Source organism: Myotis yumanensis, unplaced genomic scaffold (assembly GCF_028538775.1).
Source record: "Myotis yumanensis isolate MYYU_CA2020_CCGP unplaced genomic scaffold, mMyoYum1.0.hap1 SCAF_6, whole genome shotgun sequence".
Taxonomy (NCBI): domain Eukaryota; kingdom Metazoa; phylum Chordata; class Mammalia; order Chiroptera; family Vespertilionidae; genus Myotis; species Myotis yumanensis.
The window spans coordinates 84,751,037-84,767,908 of NW_027223757.1; the positions used below are offsets into that span (position 1 = coordinate 84,751,037).

Genomic DNA, 16,872 nt, shown 5'->3' on the forward strand with positions numbered 1-16,872 from the left:
GGCAAGGTGGTTGAGAGGACGTGCCTCCCTTAGCAGGCGCGCAAGGCAAATCCCTGGAAACGGTTTCCAAGGACGCGTGCGCAAAGACTATGCCACCGCAGCGCACTGTGTTACTGCCATCGAGGTACCAACCAGATCGAGCCAGGGCGCAGCTCACCCTCCGAGCAAGCGCGCTGCACCCCACGCCCCTCCCACCTGCCTCGCACCTCCCCCGACGGAAGCGGAAACGGCGCACGCCGCGGAGCCGCGGGGCTCTCTGGCTCCGGGAGGCGCGCTGCTTCTCCGGCCCCCTGCATCCCTGTCGCCATGGCGCTGGCCGTCTTGCGGGTCCTGGAGCCCTTCCCGAACGAGACACCCCCGTTGGCCGTGTTGCTGCCGCCCGGGGGTCCGTGGCCTGCGGCGGGGCACGGCCTGGTGCTGGCCCTGCGGCCCGCAGGGGAGAGCCCGGTGGGGCCGGCGCTGCTGGTGGCGGCCCTGGAGGGAGCGGGCGCGGGGGTCGAGGAGCAGGGTCCCGGGCCCCCGCAGCTGCTGGTGAGCCGCGCGCTGCTGCGGCTCCTGGCCCTGGGCTCCGGGGCGCGGGTGCGGGTGCGGCCGGTGCGGCGGCCCCCGGCGCTGGGCTGGGCGTTGCTTGGCACTTCGCCGGGGCCCGGGCTCGGACCGCGGATCGGGCCGCTGCTGGTGAGGCGCGGGGAGGCCCTGCCCGTGCCCGGGCCGCGGGTGCTGGAGACGCGGCCGGCGTTGCAAGGGCTGCTGGGCCCGGGGACGCGCCTGGCGGTGACTGAGCTCCGAGGGCGGTCCAAACCGGGCCCCGAGACGGGGGACGGCAGCCGGCCCCCACCCCCGCCCTTGGTGTCCTCCTTCGCGGTTTCCGGTGCAGTCCGGCGACTCCGGGGCGTTCTAGGGGGGACCGGAGAGTCTCTGGGGGTGAGCCGGAGTTGTCTCCGGAGCCTCGGCCTCTTCCAGGGCGAGTGGGTGTGGGTGACCCCGGCCGGAGCGTCCTCGAAGGCTTCCCAGCCCCACTTGGCCAGGGTGCAGGTCCTGGAGCCTCGCTGGGACCTTTCTGAGAGGCTGGGACCCGGCTCTGGGCCGGTGGGAGAGCCCCTCGCCGATGGACTGGCCCTCGTGCCCGCCACTCTGGCTTTTAACCTCGGCTGTGACCTCCTAGAAGTGGGAGAGCTCAGAATCCAGGTAGGACATAGGACGGAGGCCAGGAATGCTTATGCGCCTTCTCCCCTCTTCGTTTTAATCAGAAGTAAAGGTCCTTTGCTACTTAGATCTTGGACTTTTCGCTTAATGTCTCAGCCTGATTGATCCTCTCTCTACAATCAAAGTATCGTTCTCCTCCATAGTGCGCTGGTGCATGGGAAGGGCTTTCTTCTATTGGGGTGAAATGTGAGGTGCACCAAGCACCAGGGGTACACATTAATCAGCTCAGCCTAACAAGTGTTTGTGGAAATGCCAGTGTACCCTGTATTGTGCTGGGTAGTATGGAGGATGATACTTCAGTGATTTGCTCATGCTTAGCCTTGGCTTCAAATTCTTTCCTGTTCTTCTCCCCTGTATCTGTTAAAAGTGCAACCATCCTTTCCTTCAAGGCCCATATAAAGATGCCACCATCCTCACAAAGCCTTTCATAATTTCACCATCAAAAATTTAACATGACATCCTCTTATATATAGCATTGTGCTTTCTTTGAAGCATTTATTTTATTCTGCCTTTTTTCATGTTCATGTCATCTGTCAAATCCCCAATTATATATTGTAAATTTCTTGAAGGGAAGGCTCTTTATTATCTTTGGTGCCTGGTGTTTAATTGTAATATTTTATTAAATATATCCAAGTGAAGTTTTTGGTTTCTGCCTTTAAGGAGAAAATTACTTCAAGAAGGTAATTGTGGGGTGTTTTTTTTTTGGGGGGGGGGACAAATATAGTCTAATGTTTAATTAAGTCCTAGATGGATGTTGAAGCACTGTCCAATATGGAAGCCATTAGCCACTTTGTGACTCTTTAATTAAAACTAAATAAAGTTAAAAATTCAGGTCTTCGGTTGTTTTAGTCACATATCAAGTACTCAATAGGCACATGTAAATATAGAACATTTCTGTCACCGTGGGTAGTTCTGTTAGATGATGCTAGACTAGCCAACTAGGGCCATGGGATGTCGAGAAGAAATGTACGCATGAATGGGAGCCAGGACTGGGTTTCCTTCTGAATGAAGGAAAAACTACCAGAGGACTCAGACTGGAGCTCATTCAGCTGAACCAACCCGTTAAGCTCTGGTGAGATCATATCCTCTTCCCACTGCCTGAATTCAGAGTATCCGCCCTAATGTCCACTTAACATCAAGCCCAGTGGCTGCCGGGTGCCATTCAAAGGACTGTGGGAATTCAATGGCTACCATTTTAGTGGCTCTGGCCCAACTTGACGGTATCACAGAAGAGTTCTCTTTACTGGGGAACTTTTGGAGTTAACGTCAGAAAAGTCAGAGTCAGAAACCCTTTCCTCATGCTCATCTGGAGAGGTTTCTGTTTTCTAGGGAAGATACAGGTGTTCAGCTCTGCTCCCCTAGACCTCCCCTCCCACAAGCCTTGGGGTTATGGGAATGAAAGAGGATAAAAGTAGAAATATTGGTTGCTAAGAGAGAGGGCAGAGCCTGACGCTGGGAGAAGATTATAAGGTGATGGTTATTTCTCTCATAGAGATACTCGGAAGGCTCCAGCGCCCCTGAAGACAAAGGAAGCTGCTCGGTGCTGCCTGGGCCTCCGTTTGCCAAAGAGTTACACATCGAAATTGTGTCCTCTCCCCACTACAGCACGAGTGGGAATTATGACCATGTTCTATATCAGCACTTTCAGACACCCAGGTTAGCTGGCTACCCCCTTTAGGAGGATAGCATCTCACCCCCATTGCTCTCCTGTCCCATCACACCAAGATCCAGGTTCCATGGAGCCTCTGCTTTTAAAGAGCCACATTTTAAGCAATATTGTGGCTGGAAGGCTCCTGGTGTGTCAGGCAGACAGGAGAAGAGAAATCTGGACCTTGAGGTGAATCTGGACATTCTAAACGGAGAAGCTGCTTTGATTTGAGAGGACTCCCAAGAGAGCCGGATCCTGCTTCACCCCTCCCTGGTTCCTGGTCCCTTTCCACCTCCCCGCCATTTCCTCTGGCCCATTCTAGGACAGACTTGCTCTCTGGACAACTGCTTGGGGTCTGTGGGTGGGCAGTAGGCCCCCAGGAAATAGTCTTCATGTTGGTGGTGGGAATGGGGGGGAGGGGGAGGGAATATGTCAGGCACATGCTCTTGATGCCCACTCTGAGCTGACCAGGGCCACTGCTGTGTTACAGGGCAGTCCAGGAAGGTGATGTTCTGTGTGTGCCAACAGTTGGGCAAGTAGAGACCCTGGAAGGAAGCCCAGAGAAACTGCCCAGGTATGCAGCTGCCTCCTCTCTCACAGCTGGGGTTCATAATCTGGGTGCTGGATGTGAGGGCGATCTGGCTGCGACATCTGTCACCCCATTGATCGCCAGGGTTGATTCGGCTGATCTGGCTGGCTAGGCGGGTGTCCCCCTCCTCCCTCACCGATCCATGTGCATCCCTCCCAAAGCTGCATGCTCTGTCGAAGAGGATGACCCTCCCCCCAGAGGAGGGTCTTCGGTCAAGGGTATACGAGTAGCTTTGCTCCCCTGCTAGAACCTCCAAACAAGCTCTCAAGGTCCATAATCTGGGTGCAGGAGTTTTACAGCCCCCTCTTTCCAAGTGGTATGGAATAATTTTGTGCATAAGAACATTTTGTTGTTGTACATTTTCCAATCTTCAGATTCTCAATAGGCACATAACGGAAAAAAGATTAAGAATCACTGCCTGCTAGCTTTGGGAGGGGTTTATCCTCAAACGGAATGGAGGTCCTAGGTAAGGTAAAGCATGAGAAATAAATGAATGGCCTAGACCCAGGTGGAATTCCTTGTTTTCCATTCTCAACCACAGCGTTGTCTGGGCCATAACCCTCCCCCTGCCCCCCCCCCCTCCCCCCATACTCAACATGAGGAGACCCAGGCTCTGATTTCTACCCTAATTGATGGAGTGTGCACATGCTGCTGTTCGGTTTTATGTCCCAAAAGGGGGAGCGAGGGATTGCTGCGAGCCTAGAGAGGCCTTCTCTCTTTCCTTATCCTCAGTAGAGAATGAGAAATAAGCATAAATGAGCCAAGAACCTTGAAACAGGAAGAGTCCAACCTTTCTCCTCCTTTTGACTCTTGACCATGGAGGCTCCTTGTAAAATGGTGAGGAAAGGGATTCAGAGACTGCTGTGGCCTTATATGAAGCGGGAAGGATGTGTTGTGCCCGTACCCCAGTCAGTCCCTCTCTTCAGGACTAATTTCCAGTGGCGATTTTCTAGGAGAACAACTGACAGACACACAAACCCAACTCTCAGGCAAAGCTCATCGAGGTGGTGGGACCAGCTTGCGGGATCTTGGGTTTAAGCATCATCAGGACCAAGGTCTCAGGCCCAGCCAGCCTGGGTCCTCTGCCCAGAGAGAGATGTTTGATTTATTCTTGACCAACATCTAGGGCTGTGGTAGTGCCCTGTGTAGCACATGGCGCCTCTTGGAGCTTTCCCAGATCAAATGTACACCTGGGACTCGGGGGGGAGTGCCAGGCTGGCAGGTACCAGCCACGTCCCACTTCTGTCTTCCATCCTCTAATGCCTATGGGCCAGCGTGCTGTAGGAGAACTGTACAATGTCTACCCTTTGCATTATCAAAGGGAAACAGGCACCAGGCCAGCAAGCCAATCCTATTCCTGGACGTCTGCCATTCTAACCCTCTAGAGATCTGTCTCCCTCCTCGGGGTGCTGAGCGCATACTCCTTCCCCCTGAGCAGGTCCTGGAAAGCGGGGTTGGAAGGACAGTTGGGTCCAAGGGCAGGTGAGGATGAGAGCTTTAACCCTGTCCCCTGAGCTTGGTAAGGGAAGCCCTGCAGGGAGTCTCCTGTGATAGTGTAACCTCTACAGATTCTACCCTGTGTTCCACTTCCCTAACCAGGCTGACAGGAGCCAGGCTCCACTGTCTCCCATCTGGCTCCTGGGAACACAACCCAGTGTTCCCCAGCAGAGTCCAGTTATGTTCCAAAGTTCTGACCCTTGTACTCGGCGAAGTGGTCCAGCCGCCCTGCACGGAAGAGAGCAGTCTCCCCCACCCCTCCACTGAGCTGTTCCTCCTTGGGTCCCAGTGCTGGCCATATATACCCTGACTCACGATGTTGGGCTTGATTGAGAGTCTAGGTTGTAGACCCATCCATTGTTTGTTTATAATGAATGATTAACAGGAAGACAGTTTTCCTTATGTCCCAGTTTTTAGCAGGATCACTGCCTACCGTAATAGCTACAAGAATTTCATAATACTAGCGTGATGTGCTTCCCCCGCCACCTGGAGGCTTTCCCACCACTCCCCTTTTGCTCCCAGAGGGGGCAGCTTTGTGACTGTGGGTCACTGTGAGCAAAGGAATTTGCAGGTTGATTGGACCTCAGTGAGGCCAAGGTTACGGACTGGCTCGGCCATTGCCTAGCTGCCTGAGGACTACAGAGAGGAAAAGTTCATCATTTCTTCATCTGAGGACCTGGGCTGGTAACGCTCCCTGCAGCAGCAGTAGCAGCAGGTTGGGTAACCCTAATTCTCTATGACACTGGCCAGTGCCTGCATGGCCCTGCTTATGACTGAGGAGCTTTTGAAAAATACAGATGCCAGAGCCCCACCCCAGACCTATTGGAACAGAATCGAATGAAGCTGGGGCCTGTGCAGTCTTTTCAAATTTTTTCCAAAGGAAGGGAAAATGTTAACTTTTAAATTGAGATATAATTCATATACCATAAAATGCATGCTTTTAGGATGTATATCAGTGGTTTTTGGTATATTCACAAGGTTGTGTAACCTAATTCCAGACCCATTAGCAGTCGCTCCCTATTCCCTCCTTTTTTCAGCCCCTGGCAACCACTAATCTGCTGAATGGATTCATACATCTTAGAAATATTGATTTTTATGCCGTGGCTGTTAGCTCAGTGGTTAGAGCATCAGCCCACACACCAACCGGTCTTGGGTTCAATTTCCAGTCAAGGGCATGTACCTCAGTCAGGACATGTGCCGGAGGCAACCAGTCCATGTATCTCGCTCACATCTGTCTGTTTCTTTATCCCTCCCTCCCTTTCACTCTCTCTAAAAATCAATGGGAAAAAAAATCCTTGGGTGAGGATTAACCAAAAAAAATTTCAAAAACCAAAATAAGAAACCCTGGCTGGTTTTCTCAGTGGTTAGAGCATCGGCCCTTGGACTGAAGGGTCATGTGCTCAATTCTGGTCAGTGCGTCTCTCACATCAATGTTTCTCTCTCTATGTCTCTCCCCCCTCCCTTCCACTCTCTCTAAAAATCAATGGAAAAGATCATCCTTGTGTGAGGATTACAAAAAGAAGGAGAAGAAGAAAGACCCTCTACTTTCCCTTCCCCCAGCTCCCCCCACCCCGATCCCCGCCACGCCTGGGACCTTTATTTGTGCCGCTCTTGAGTTTGTCCCTGCAGTGGACCCCTGTGATTGACAGCCACCTTGTCCTTGGGGAGGGGCTTTGTGGGTCTGGGTCTGGGACTCACGGGGCCTCTTTCCTGCAGGTGGCAGGAGATGTTCTTTAAAGTGAAGAAAACAGTTGGGGAAGCTCCAGATGGGCCCACCAGCGCCTACTTGGCCGACACCACCCATACCTCCTTGTATTTGGTGAGGCCCAGGGGGGAGGAGTAGACTGAGGAAAGGAGCAGAAACAGCTTCTCAAAACTAAAGGTTCCTCCCACCTTCGCAGGTGGGTTCTACCCTGAGCCCTGTTCCACGGGTCCCGTCGGGAGAATCCAGTCTCTGGAGCAGCTTATCTCCTCCGGGCCTGGAGGCCTTGGTGACTGAGCTGTGTGCTGCCCTGAAACCTCGCCTCCAGCCAGGGTGAGTGAGGCTGCAGCAGCCTCGGGGGTCCCAACGTCCCCGGAGGGGAGCAGGCTAGACTAGCAGTGCCCCATGCCCTGGTGGACGTGCTGTCGGCCGGACCACCCTCACACCAGTAGGCCAACACCACTAGCCCCTGTGCTTTCCGTAGGCAGATTCCCAGACTCCTTTCCCGGGATAACATCCATCCTCCAAGGTTGGCAGTGGAGGGACAGTTGTCTCTGAGACCACCCTTCCCCTCGGGGGCCACTAGCCATGCCAGTCCTCACCAACCACCCTGACCTGGAGGGACACAGCTCTCCAGGCCACTGACCCAAGTGCAGACACAGACCCTTCCCTGATACCAGCCCAGTCCAGACCAGACACACAGGGCTTTATGGAAGAAGCAGGGGTGACAACGGGAATCAGTGCTGGCTGCTGGGTACCCCCCACGCCCCAGCCAGAGCACCATAGGTGGCGTGGGAAACGTGGTCTCACGGTATGGAGACAGCCCGGGGTGGGCGGGGGAGCTTCAGGGAGAGAGAAACAGGGTGCCTGCGCTCTAGATCCAAGGCTCTCCTGTTACTGGGGACTCTAAGGTTTGGGCAGAGTGGAAGAGACGTGTCTGTCCTCTGGTTGCAGGGGTGCCCTGCTGACGGGAACTGGCAGCGTCCTTCTCCGGGGCCCCCCGGGCAGTGGAAAGACCACAGCAGTGGCTGCTGCCTGCAGCCGCCTCGGGCTCCACTTGCTGAAGGTGAGGGTACTGGAGAGTAGAACCCAACTGCTTCCTCTCCCCAGCCCAGCTTCTCCCTTCTCCCTCTCCCCTCTTCCTTCTGGCTACTAGCCTGGCTCTGACTCCTCAGCCCAGTGGGTCGCCATTTCCCTTGATGCTCAGCTCCTGAGAGATGCTTTCAAGGAGGGGGTTTCAAGATTTTTGCCTTAACCAGTTTGGTTCAGTGGATAGAGCATCGACCTGCGGACTCAAGGGTCCCAGGTTCAATTCCCGTCAAGGGCATGTACCTTGGTTGCGGGCACATCCCCAGTAGGGGGCGTGCAGGAGGCAGCTGATCGATGTTTCTCTCTCATTGATGTTTCTAACTCTCTATCCCTCTCCCTTCTTCTCTGTAAAAAATCAATAAAATATATTTTTTTTAAAAAAGATTTTGATGGACGGTCCCGGGAATGAGGTTCGGGTGAAGAAGAGGTGGGACTGGCCAGCAGTCCCTTCTTTCCCCCATCCCTTCCCTTCAAAGAGAGGTGGCCTGCACCTCCTGAGTCCTCCTCCCAGTCCCACCTGGCCCTTGCTCACAGGCCCATCGGGACGCTTCCCCAGGTGCCCTGCTCCAGCCTCTGTGCAGACAGCAGCGGGGCTGTGGAGACGAAGCTGCAGGCCACCTTCTCCCGGGCCCGGTGCTGCCGGCCTGTGGTTCTGTTGCTGACAGCCTTGGACCTTCTGGGTCGGGATCGCGACGGGCTGGGTGAGGACGCCCGTGTGGTGGCCACGCTGCGTCACCTCCTCCTCGATGAGGACCCCCTCGCCAGGTATGCAGGGCCGGGCCCAGCCCTCGTCCCTCTATGCAGCCTTTCGTCCTCTAGCCTGCACCCGTCCCATGGCTTCTCCAGCGTCTACTGCCAATGCGGCTGCCCTCCTGACAGCCCCGAGGAGCTTAGGGGTACCCAGGGGGAGAAGGATGTGGTCCCTAGTTTTTCTTGGGGAGCACTAGGTTGAAGGAAAAGCACAGCCTCTGCCCTCAGTGAGCTCCCTGTGTGAGGGGGACACAGGTCCCCCTCGAGGTATTCCCAAGGAGCCCATCCAGGAAGCCTGGGCTGCTCATCTCCTTATCCCATCTTAGCACCCACCAACCTCCCGGCCCTCCTGCCCCTGCATCAGGACAAGGCAGTGCTCAGCTGCCAGCAGAGTTCTCCCCCTGTTCCCACTCCTGTCCCCACGCCCTGTCCCCACTCCCAGTTCCCATGCCCTGTCCCCACTCCCAGTTCCCATTCCCAGTCCCCACTCCCTGTCTGCAGCTGCCCTCCACTGATGGTTGTAGCCACCACAAGCCGGGCCCGGGACCTGCCTGCTGACGTGCAGACAGCATTTCCACATGAGCTGGAGGTGCCTGTGCTGACAGAGGGGCAGCGGCTCAGCATCCTGCAGGCCCTCACTGCCCGCCTGCCCCTGGGCCAAGAGGTGGACCTGGCACAGCTGGCTCGGCGGTGTGCAGTGAGTACCAAGGCAGGATCTGGTCCTCCCACGTTCTCTGTCATAGGAACTCAGGCCTGCTGTCCTGCAAGTGAGGGTAGGAAACCCCGAGGCACCAACACTGGGCCTCAGCTCCGGCTGGAGGACCAGCCACCCAAGGGTTCCTGCCTACCGTGCCCTGCTCATGCGTCCTTTCCTGTGGTTCCCAGGGCTTTGTGGTAGGAGATCTCTGTGCCCTTTTGACTCACAGCAGCCGGGCAGCTTGCACCAGGATCAGGAACTCTGGGTAAGAAAACTGGGTGTAAAAGGGCAAAGGTGACAAGAGGAAAAATGGGTGGGTGGGAGCTGGTAAGGAAGGGAGGAGGGAACAGGACCCCGAGGCGGGGAGGCCTCAGGCCAGGTCCTCCAGACACCTCCCTGGGTTTCTCTTTGCAGTTTGGCCGGCGGCCTGAGTGAGGAGGATGAGCGGGAGCTGTGTGCTGCTGGCTTTCCGCTCCTGGCGGAGGACTTCGGGCAGGCCCTGGAGCAGCTGCAGTCAGCTCACTCCCAGGCCATCGGAGCCCCTAAGGTAGGGACTCTAGGCCCTTGGAGGTGGGACCAGCACTCCGTCCTCCGGCATATCCCCAACCGGGCTCTTCCATCGCCAGATCCCCTCGGTGTCCTGGCACGATGTGGGCGGGCTGCAGGAGGTGAAGAGGGAGATCCTGGAGACCATCCAGCTCCCCCTAGAGCACCCTGAGCTGCTGAGCCTGGGCCTGAGGCGCTCAGGCCTCCTGCTCCACGGGCCTCCTGGCACCGGCAAGACCCTCCTGGCCAAGGCAGTGGCCACGGAGTGCAGCCTTACCTTCCTCAGGTGACCAGGGGGCCTGGAGAGATGCTGGGTGGATTGAGCCGATCGTGTTTGGGTGTCTAACGAGTGTTACCTCCCACATCCTCTCCCTCAGCGTGAAGGGGCCAGAGCTCATCAACATGTACGTGGGCCAGAGTGAGGAGAATGTCCGGGAAGGTGAGCGAGTGGGCAGGGCTTCCAGTCCTGCAACGATGGCCCCTGCATCCCACCCCCACCCCCGACCCTCAGGCTGCTCATGGGCGTTCCTCATCTTCCTTTCCACAAGTCTACTTCCTGGAGCGCTAGTAATGAAACGTCAAGCCTGGGTTTTCTTCCCTCATATCTTGACTTTAAAGCCCCCCCTGAGCTTCCCCTCCTGTGGGCCCCTCTCTCCTCAGTGTTTGCCAGGGCCAGGGCCGCGGCTCCCTGCATTATCTTCTTTGATGAACTGGACTCCTTGGCCCCGAGCCGGGGGCGAAGCGGAGACTCCGGAGGTGTGATGGACAGGTGGGGGTCTGAGCCAGGATGGAGCCTGGGTCCGGGACAGAGGGATGCGAGATGGGTTGCAGTAGTCTTCAGAGCCCGGAGTGCCTGTCCTTCTGGTTCTGAGACGGTATAATGGAAGCTAAAGGGGGCTGTGGCTTTGGGTGTGGGGCATTGAGGAGAATGGGTGCCTGCATGGAGGGGCACAGGGCACGGCTCAGCAAGGGGCCCTGTGGAGAAGGCGGGCACGGAGAGGCCCCACAGGCAGGCAGGGCAGAGCTGAGGGGGCCCAGGACTCCCCTTCACTCCTCCTTTGCAGGGTGGTGTCTCAGCTCCTGGCTGAGCTGGACGGGCTTCATAGCACTCAGGATGTGTTTGTGATCGGAGCCACCAACAGACCAGACCTCCTGGACCCTGCCCTCCTGCGGCCTGGCAGGTGCCCATCCTGTCCCTCTCCTCCACCAGACCCAGTCGGGCTCGTCCCCCGGCCCCGTCCTGTGCCTTCTTCCTTCACCCTTATGCCGGGCTCCCTGACACGTGTGCCCACCTCTCTCCCTAAAGATTTGACAAGCTGGTGTTTATGGGGGTGAGCGAGGACCGTGCCTCCCAGCTCCGTGTTCTGAGCGCCATCACACGCAAGTATGCCCTGATGGAGACTCCCAGAGGGCTTGGGCCTCGGTCTGGTTAGGGGATAAGCGCAGTGTGCAGAATACACTGGCCAGGGAGTGTATTCTTTTGAGGGAGTAGGGCATGCCGGGTAAAACTTTCTATCCTGTGTCCCTGCAACAGATTCAAGTTGGAGCCCTCCGTGAGCTTGGTGACCGTGCTGGACCACTGCCCTCCCCAGCTGACCGGTGCGGACCTCTACTCCCTCTGTTCTGATGCCATGACAGCTGCCCTCAAACGCAGGGTTCGGGACCTGGAGGAAGGTGAGCCACCCGCCTGCCCCAGAGGTCAGCCGAAAAGCTAGAGGGAAAACAGGCCCGGTTCTGGATTTCAGAAGAGGGACTCTTGGCAAGAAGGCGCTCCCCCAGGGCTTTCCTTGCTTGGACAGAGCCTGAGTTCCCCAGACAGGCTGAGAACCCTGGCCTCCCTTCCCCGTGTCGTCCCCCTAGGGCTGGAGCCCCGGAGCTCAGCACTGCTGCTCACCATGGAGGACCTGCTGCAGGCCGCCGCCCGCCTAGAGCCCTCCGTCAGTGAGCAGGAGCTGCTCCGCTACAAGCGCATCCAGCGCAAGTTTGCCGCCTGCTAGGGGCCTCCTGCAGTCTGGGACCCTTCCCACCCACAGTGGCTAAAGCTCCCTGGGGATCCCCGCAGACCTGAGAGAGCAGAGGGCTCTGTCTCGCTGCCATTACCCACTGAGGCTGCCTACCTCCAGGAGATCCCCTGGGTGCCAAGGGGAGAGGCCTGAGAGAATTCAAGAGGCATCCCCTGTCCATTTTCCCAGGCCAGCCCCAACACTAAGGCCCTTCGGCTCAGGAAGTGGAGTGGGGACCTGGAGTTCTGGGAATTGGGCCCTGAGGGGGCCAAGTGGGTAGCTAGAAATAAAGTGTATGCTGCCCTCTGCTGGTGGTGCGGTGGTGTGGTGGTGTGGCGGTGTAGCGGTGTGGGGAAGAGCGAGACAGAGTAAGCCCAGGGGAGGGCAGGGTGGGCTCCACAGGAGCCTGATCCTTCCGACATAAACACAAGACATGCTGGAACTGAAAAAGGCACAGACTGTATTGTTCACCCTCACATTAGGCTGAACCCAGATCCCTGCACCCCAGCTGCAGTTGGCCCCTCCCCACACCGCCAGGATCTTCATGTGGAGCTGCTGGCATGGGGCTCCCCAGACCGAGCCCAGCAACGCCCGGGCAGAGGGTTGTGGGAGCTGAGGCCACGCTCAGTCCGTCCTCTTGAGCACATGGATGAAATAGCAGGGAATGTAGGCCTGGCCTGGCTTGTAAGGCTTGAAGTCACCCAGGATGCTGTGCTGGCACTTGCCCCCAAAGGCTGCTCGGAGCAACTCGGTGAAGGACGTTAGACAGTGAGGGTAGTAGGAGAGCCGAAACTTACTGCAACAGAGACCCGACCAACCGTGAGGACTGGTGGCCTCAGCACCGCCCCCGCCCCCCAACTCATCCCCCACCTAGCTAAGGGGATACCTCAAGCCAAGAGAACCGTCCTGGCCAGCCCCTGGCACCTGCACCGTGTAGTCCAGGGTCACCATGTGGGCCTTGTTGTTCACTGTCAGCACTGAGGTCGTGATGTCCTTGGTCAAGTCACTCTGTAAGCGGTGGTGCAGGCTGCATTAGTCTCTGCAGCCGCTGTGGGGCCTGGACTCCCAGGATCCCACCTCCCACTCTGGGCCCTCCCTCAGGGGCCCACCTTATAGTAGATGTTCTTTCCTGGGGGTGCACAGCCTGTGCTGAGGATGTGGTCGTAGTTACGATGATCGATGACCAGCAAGCCCCCTGGCCGCACCATGTTCGCAATGTTCTTCAGCGCCAGACGGTGCTCACTCTGGTCCCCTGAGCTCCCGGCAGGGGTGAGAGGCTGTGTCTACTCAGGGCCCCCAGCACCAGTCTCCCCTCCATCTTTCTACTACCCAAGGATGCCAGTGCCAAGGCAGAGAGGGGCAGAAAGCATAGTCTGCTCTGGCAGGAGAGCAGGTGCCCAGGGCTGTGGAAAGGGGGTAGAGCTCAAAGCAAGGGCCAAGGCCACACCCTCTCTCACCTTTGCAGTCTGGCAAGTGAGCAAAACTGTTTCCAAGGCAGATGACAGCATCGAAGCCGCCCTCTGGTGGCTGGGGCACATCTTTGTCCAGAGTCATCCAGTTGGCTTCCTCAATGACTGGGGGCCAGGAAGGGGAGATCAGGCGGGCACCCTGGTACCACCAGTACCCATCTCCACCAAGTGCAGCTCTGCCTCGGTTTCCCCTCAAGAGACACATAGGGACTCTGCAGGGAGGGGATCATTATGGACATGGAGGGTGAAAGGGAGGAGGGGTCAAGAGAGAAGGAAGCCATGGTTCAAAAGGAGGACTCTGTGCTTATGGGTTTTATTTGGGGGCAGGGAAAGACATTATAAATATGATTAAGCCCAGCTGGCATGGCTCAGTGATTTGAGTATCGAGCTGTGAACCAGGATGTCGCAGTTTGATTGCCTGTCAGGGTACATGCCCTGGTTGTGGGCTCGATCCCCAGTAGGGGGCATGCAGGAGGTAGCCAATCAATGATTTTCTCTCATCATTGATGTTTCAATCTCTCCCTCTCTGAAATCAAATATATATATATTTATATACTAGAGGCCCGGTGCACAAAAATTTGTGCACTGGGGGGGGGGGGGGGGGCGGTCCCTCAGCCTGGCCTATGTCCTCTTCAGTCTGGGACCCCTCGGAAGATGTCCACCTGCTGGCTTAGACCAGCCCTCTTCCCTGGGGGGATCAGGCCCAAGCTGGCAGTCAGACATCTCTCTGGCAGCCCGGCAGCCCTCGGGGGATGTCCACTTGCCAGCGGGGAGCAGGCCTAAGCTGCAGTTGGACATCCTTAGCGCTGCTGAGGAGGCGGGAGAGGCTCCCACCACCACTACTGTACTGGCATCCATCAGCCTGGCTTGTGGCTGAGCAGAGCTCCCCCTGTGGGAGCGCACTGACCACCAGGGGGCAGCTCCTGCATTGAGCGTCTGCCCCCTGGTGGTCAGTGTCATAGTGACCAGTCATTCTCAGTCGTTCTGCTGTTAGGATCAGTTTGCATATTACCCTTTTATTATATAGGAGTATATATATGTATATACACTCATATGTCTCCTATGTATATACACTCATATACATATATATATATGTGAAAAACTAGCTCCTCATACCTGATATCGCATTCTGGCACCTAAGCCTCCCTTTAAGGGAAATGACAGTAATTTTGCTGTGTCCTTTAGGAAAACAAAACACCCCACCCAGGAGCCCAGGGCAGAGAGAGCAGTGTCCTTGGTGGTTGGGCTGGGAGGGCCTGCCTGGCTGGACCGCATACCCCACTTGTCGAAGGCGGGCTCGTGCCGCCGGTTCCAGCGCTCCTTAAGCGCATATTTCAGCATCTTGTCACTGGCGTCCACACTGGTCACGCTGAAGCCCTCTTCCACCAGCATGATGGAGTCCACCCTGGGAAGGACGGGGGTGAGAGGCAGAGAGGGGCAATCAGGGGGCCCGGGAAGGCGAGGAGGCCCCTCACACTCCATTCCTCCACTTCCTCTCCCTAGGCCCGCTCCGCTGACATCAGGTGACCTGGCAAATCTATTTCTTATCGCCAGGCAGCAACACTGCGTTTTGGTTTTTAGCACCTATTCAGAGCCAGATATTCTACAAATGTGCCTTAAAACTCATAGCAATCCACCCGAGCTGGGTTTGCCCGGTGGGTAGAGCCTTGGCCTTCGATTCTGGTCAAGGGCATGTACCTGGATTGCAGGCTCCTCCCCAGCCCCGGCTGTGCAGGAGGCAACCAATGGATGAGTTTCTCTCACATCGATATTTCTCTCTCTTTCCCTCTCTCTTCCTCTCTCTAAAAATCAATGTATCCTCGAGGGGGAGGATTGAAAAAAACAAACAAAAAAGGAGGTGCCCCATCTGAAAGCCGGGCAAACGGAGGCTCCTGGAAGCTAAGAAGCGTGTGCCCAGAAGAGCACAGGCCAGACACTAACTAGCCGCCCTGGTCTGTTCTCCTCTCGGCCAGCTGGGGGACCTTGCCCTCGCCGAGGCCGAATTCCCGTGGCTGCAAATAGGATACCACCGCGCACTGACCTCCTTGGGTTTTGTGAGGATTTTCAAAACATGTTTCAAAAGCTCCTGGCACAGCTCTTGGCACGGACGCATGCTGAGCAAATGTTCATTGTCAACAATTGCCATCACCCGAGGAATTACGCGGGAGCAGGATCCGATCGCCCTGGCCCAAAGCCCAGCCCTGGCGCAGCGGGGGCGCGCAGCCTTCCCCACCCGCTGTGCCCACCCTCCCTCTCCGCCGGTCTGGGCGCCCTCACCCCGCCGGCCTCGCCCGCGCGCTGGGCCTGCCTGTTGGCCGGAGGGACGGACGCGGCTCCCGGCCCCGGAGGCGGCAGCTGCGCCGCGGTGCCAGGCCAGGTCCGGCCGCGCGGCGCCCCGATCCCCCGGACCCCGTCCCCGCCAGGCTCACCCGGTGCCGCAGGCCACGTCCAGCACCCGCTGGCAGCCGTGCTGGCGCAGCAGCCCGAGCAGCCAGGCCTTGTACTCGGCCGTGCGGCTGCGGGTGTCGCCGATGTAGAGCTGCCACACGCGCGCCGCCTCTCCATCTGCGTACTGGTCCGGGAGCCCCTCCGCCGCCACCCCCAGCGAGCGGGTCCGGTACACGCTGTCCACCATCCTGCCACGCACCTGGCTCTGCGGCGAGCGGCCCCGCATTTATAGTCCGGCCCGTGCGGGAGGCCCGGCGGTCCCACCTGCCCAATGGCAGGTGAGCGTGGGGACACGCCCCTGCTGGGTCCCGGCCCAGTGCCGGCGGGGAGGGCCCCGCCTCAAAATCCTGGGCTCACCCTTCTCGCCCGCCTGGGCATCCAGGCCTCTGGGCAACCCCTGTGGGCGGGAAAGGACTCCACTGGCCCCGTGCCCAGCCGGCAGGAGGACCGGGAGGGGCCGGGAGAGGGGGGAGCAGTGAGAGTGCCCACTTCACCCCCACCCCAAACCGGAAAGAAAGGAATGACTTTTCTTCAGCGCCAGCCGGTGCCCACGCTGGTCCTGGGAGCTTCAGGCGGGTCCACGCGGAGCTCAGCGCCCAGGGCTGGGCCATCCTTGGGGAATGAAGGCATTAGCACATCTGAAGAAGGAGTGGCCCGCTGACGGAGGGCCTGGTCAGCCGGGGAAGGGAGGAATGGGAGTCTCTGGGGAGAGTGCTGGTCTGGCCCCCCAAGTCCAGGAGCGGTTCTGAACCAGGCACAGCCCGCCCACCTGGAGGCAGGTGCTCCTCGGTCCTGTAGGTGACGCAGCAGGCTTTTCCCTGAGCCGCTTGAGGAGTGTGGTCCTCAGAAGTCCTCGACAAACACGCCAGCTTCTAAAAACCACCTGCTTTCCACGGCGATGCCCACAGGGTGGGAAGCCCAGGGTCAGGGTGAGAGTGCTTGTCCTCTTGCTAGATCTTGCTCACTGTCACTTCATAGGTTGGTCTCGGTTGGGCTGGTGTATACACCCATCCTTCCTCCCAAAGCAGGTCTTAACCCAGGACAAGACTCTGGACTGAGACGGATTCAGGAAGAGGATTCCACCCAGCGAAGCCCAGGGCAGCAAGAACAGCCTCCCCCACTGTCTGCTCTCCTGGCTGCAGGAGAGTGAGGTACAGACGCACAGACTTTAGAACAAAGGAGCCTCATCCTTCTTGTTGTTGTTAGAATCCTCACCCAAGGATATTTT

General features: G+C 57.6%; 2 protein-coding genes across 2 annotated transcripts; one reads left to right on the top strand and one right to left on the bottom strand.

Annotated features, from left to right (window-relative positions):
* The first annotated feature begins 265 nt into the window (after positions 1–265).
* Positions 266–12,035, top strand: PEX6 (peroxisomal biogenesis factor 6). Its single transcript, XM_070418568.1, has 17 exons — positions 266–1,188; positions 2,699–2,862; positions 3,345–3,428; positions 6,657–6,759; positions 6,842–6,975; positions 7,597–7,708; positions 8,288–8,496; positions 8,983–9,178; positions 9,367–9,443; positions 9,593–9,725; positions 9,805–10,010; positions 10,102–10,163; positions 10,385–10,493; positions 10,789–10,905; positions 11,031–11,108; positions 11,259–11,398; positions 11,585–12,035. Exons 1-17 carry the CDS (start codon positions 307–309, stop codon positions 11,719–11,721), a joined length of 2,943 nt encoding a protein of 980 aa, XP_070274669.1. The 5' UTR covers positions 266–306; the 3' UTR covers positions 11,722–12,035.
* Positions 12,036–12,164: 129 nt separating this feature from the next.
* On the bottom strand, positions 12,165–15,858 carry GNMT (glycine N-methyltransferase). The gene is made up of 6 exons (XM_070418570.1): positions 15,626–15,858; positions 14,474–14,601; positions 13,185–13,301; positions 12,837–12,979; positions 12,614–12,735; positions 12,165–12,523 (listed from the first exon to the last, which is right to left on the bottom strand). The coding sequence occupies exons 1-6, from the start codon at positions 15,829–15,831 to the stop codon at positions 12,352–12,354; spliced, it is 888 nt and encodes a 295-aa protein (XP_070274671.1). The 5' UTR covers positions 15,832–15,858; the 3' UTR covers positions 12,165–12,351.
* Positions 15,859–16,872: the final 1,014 nt, after the last annotated feature.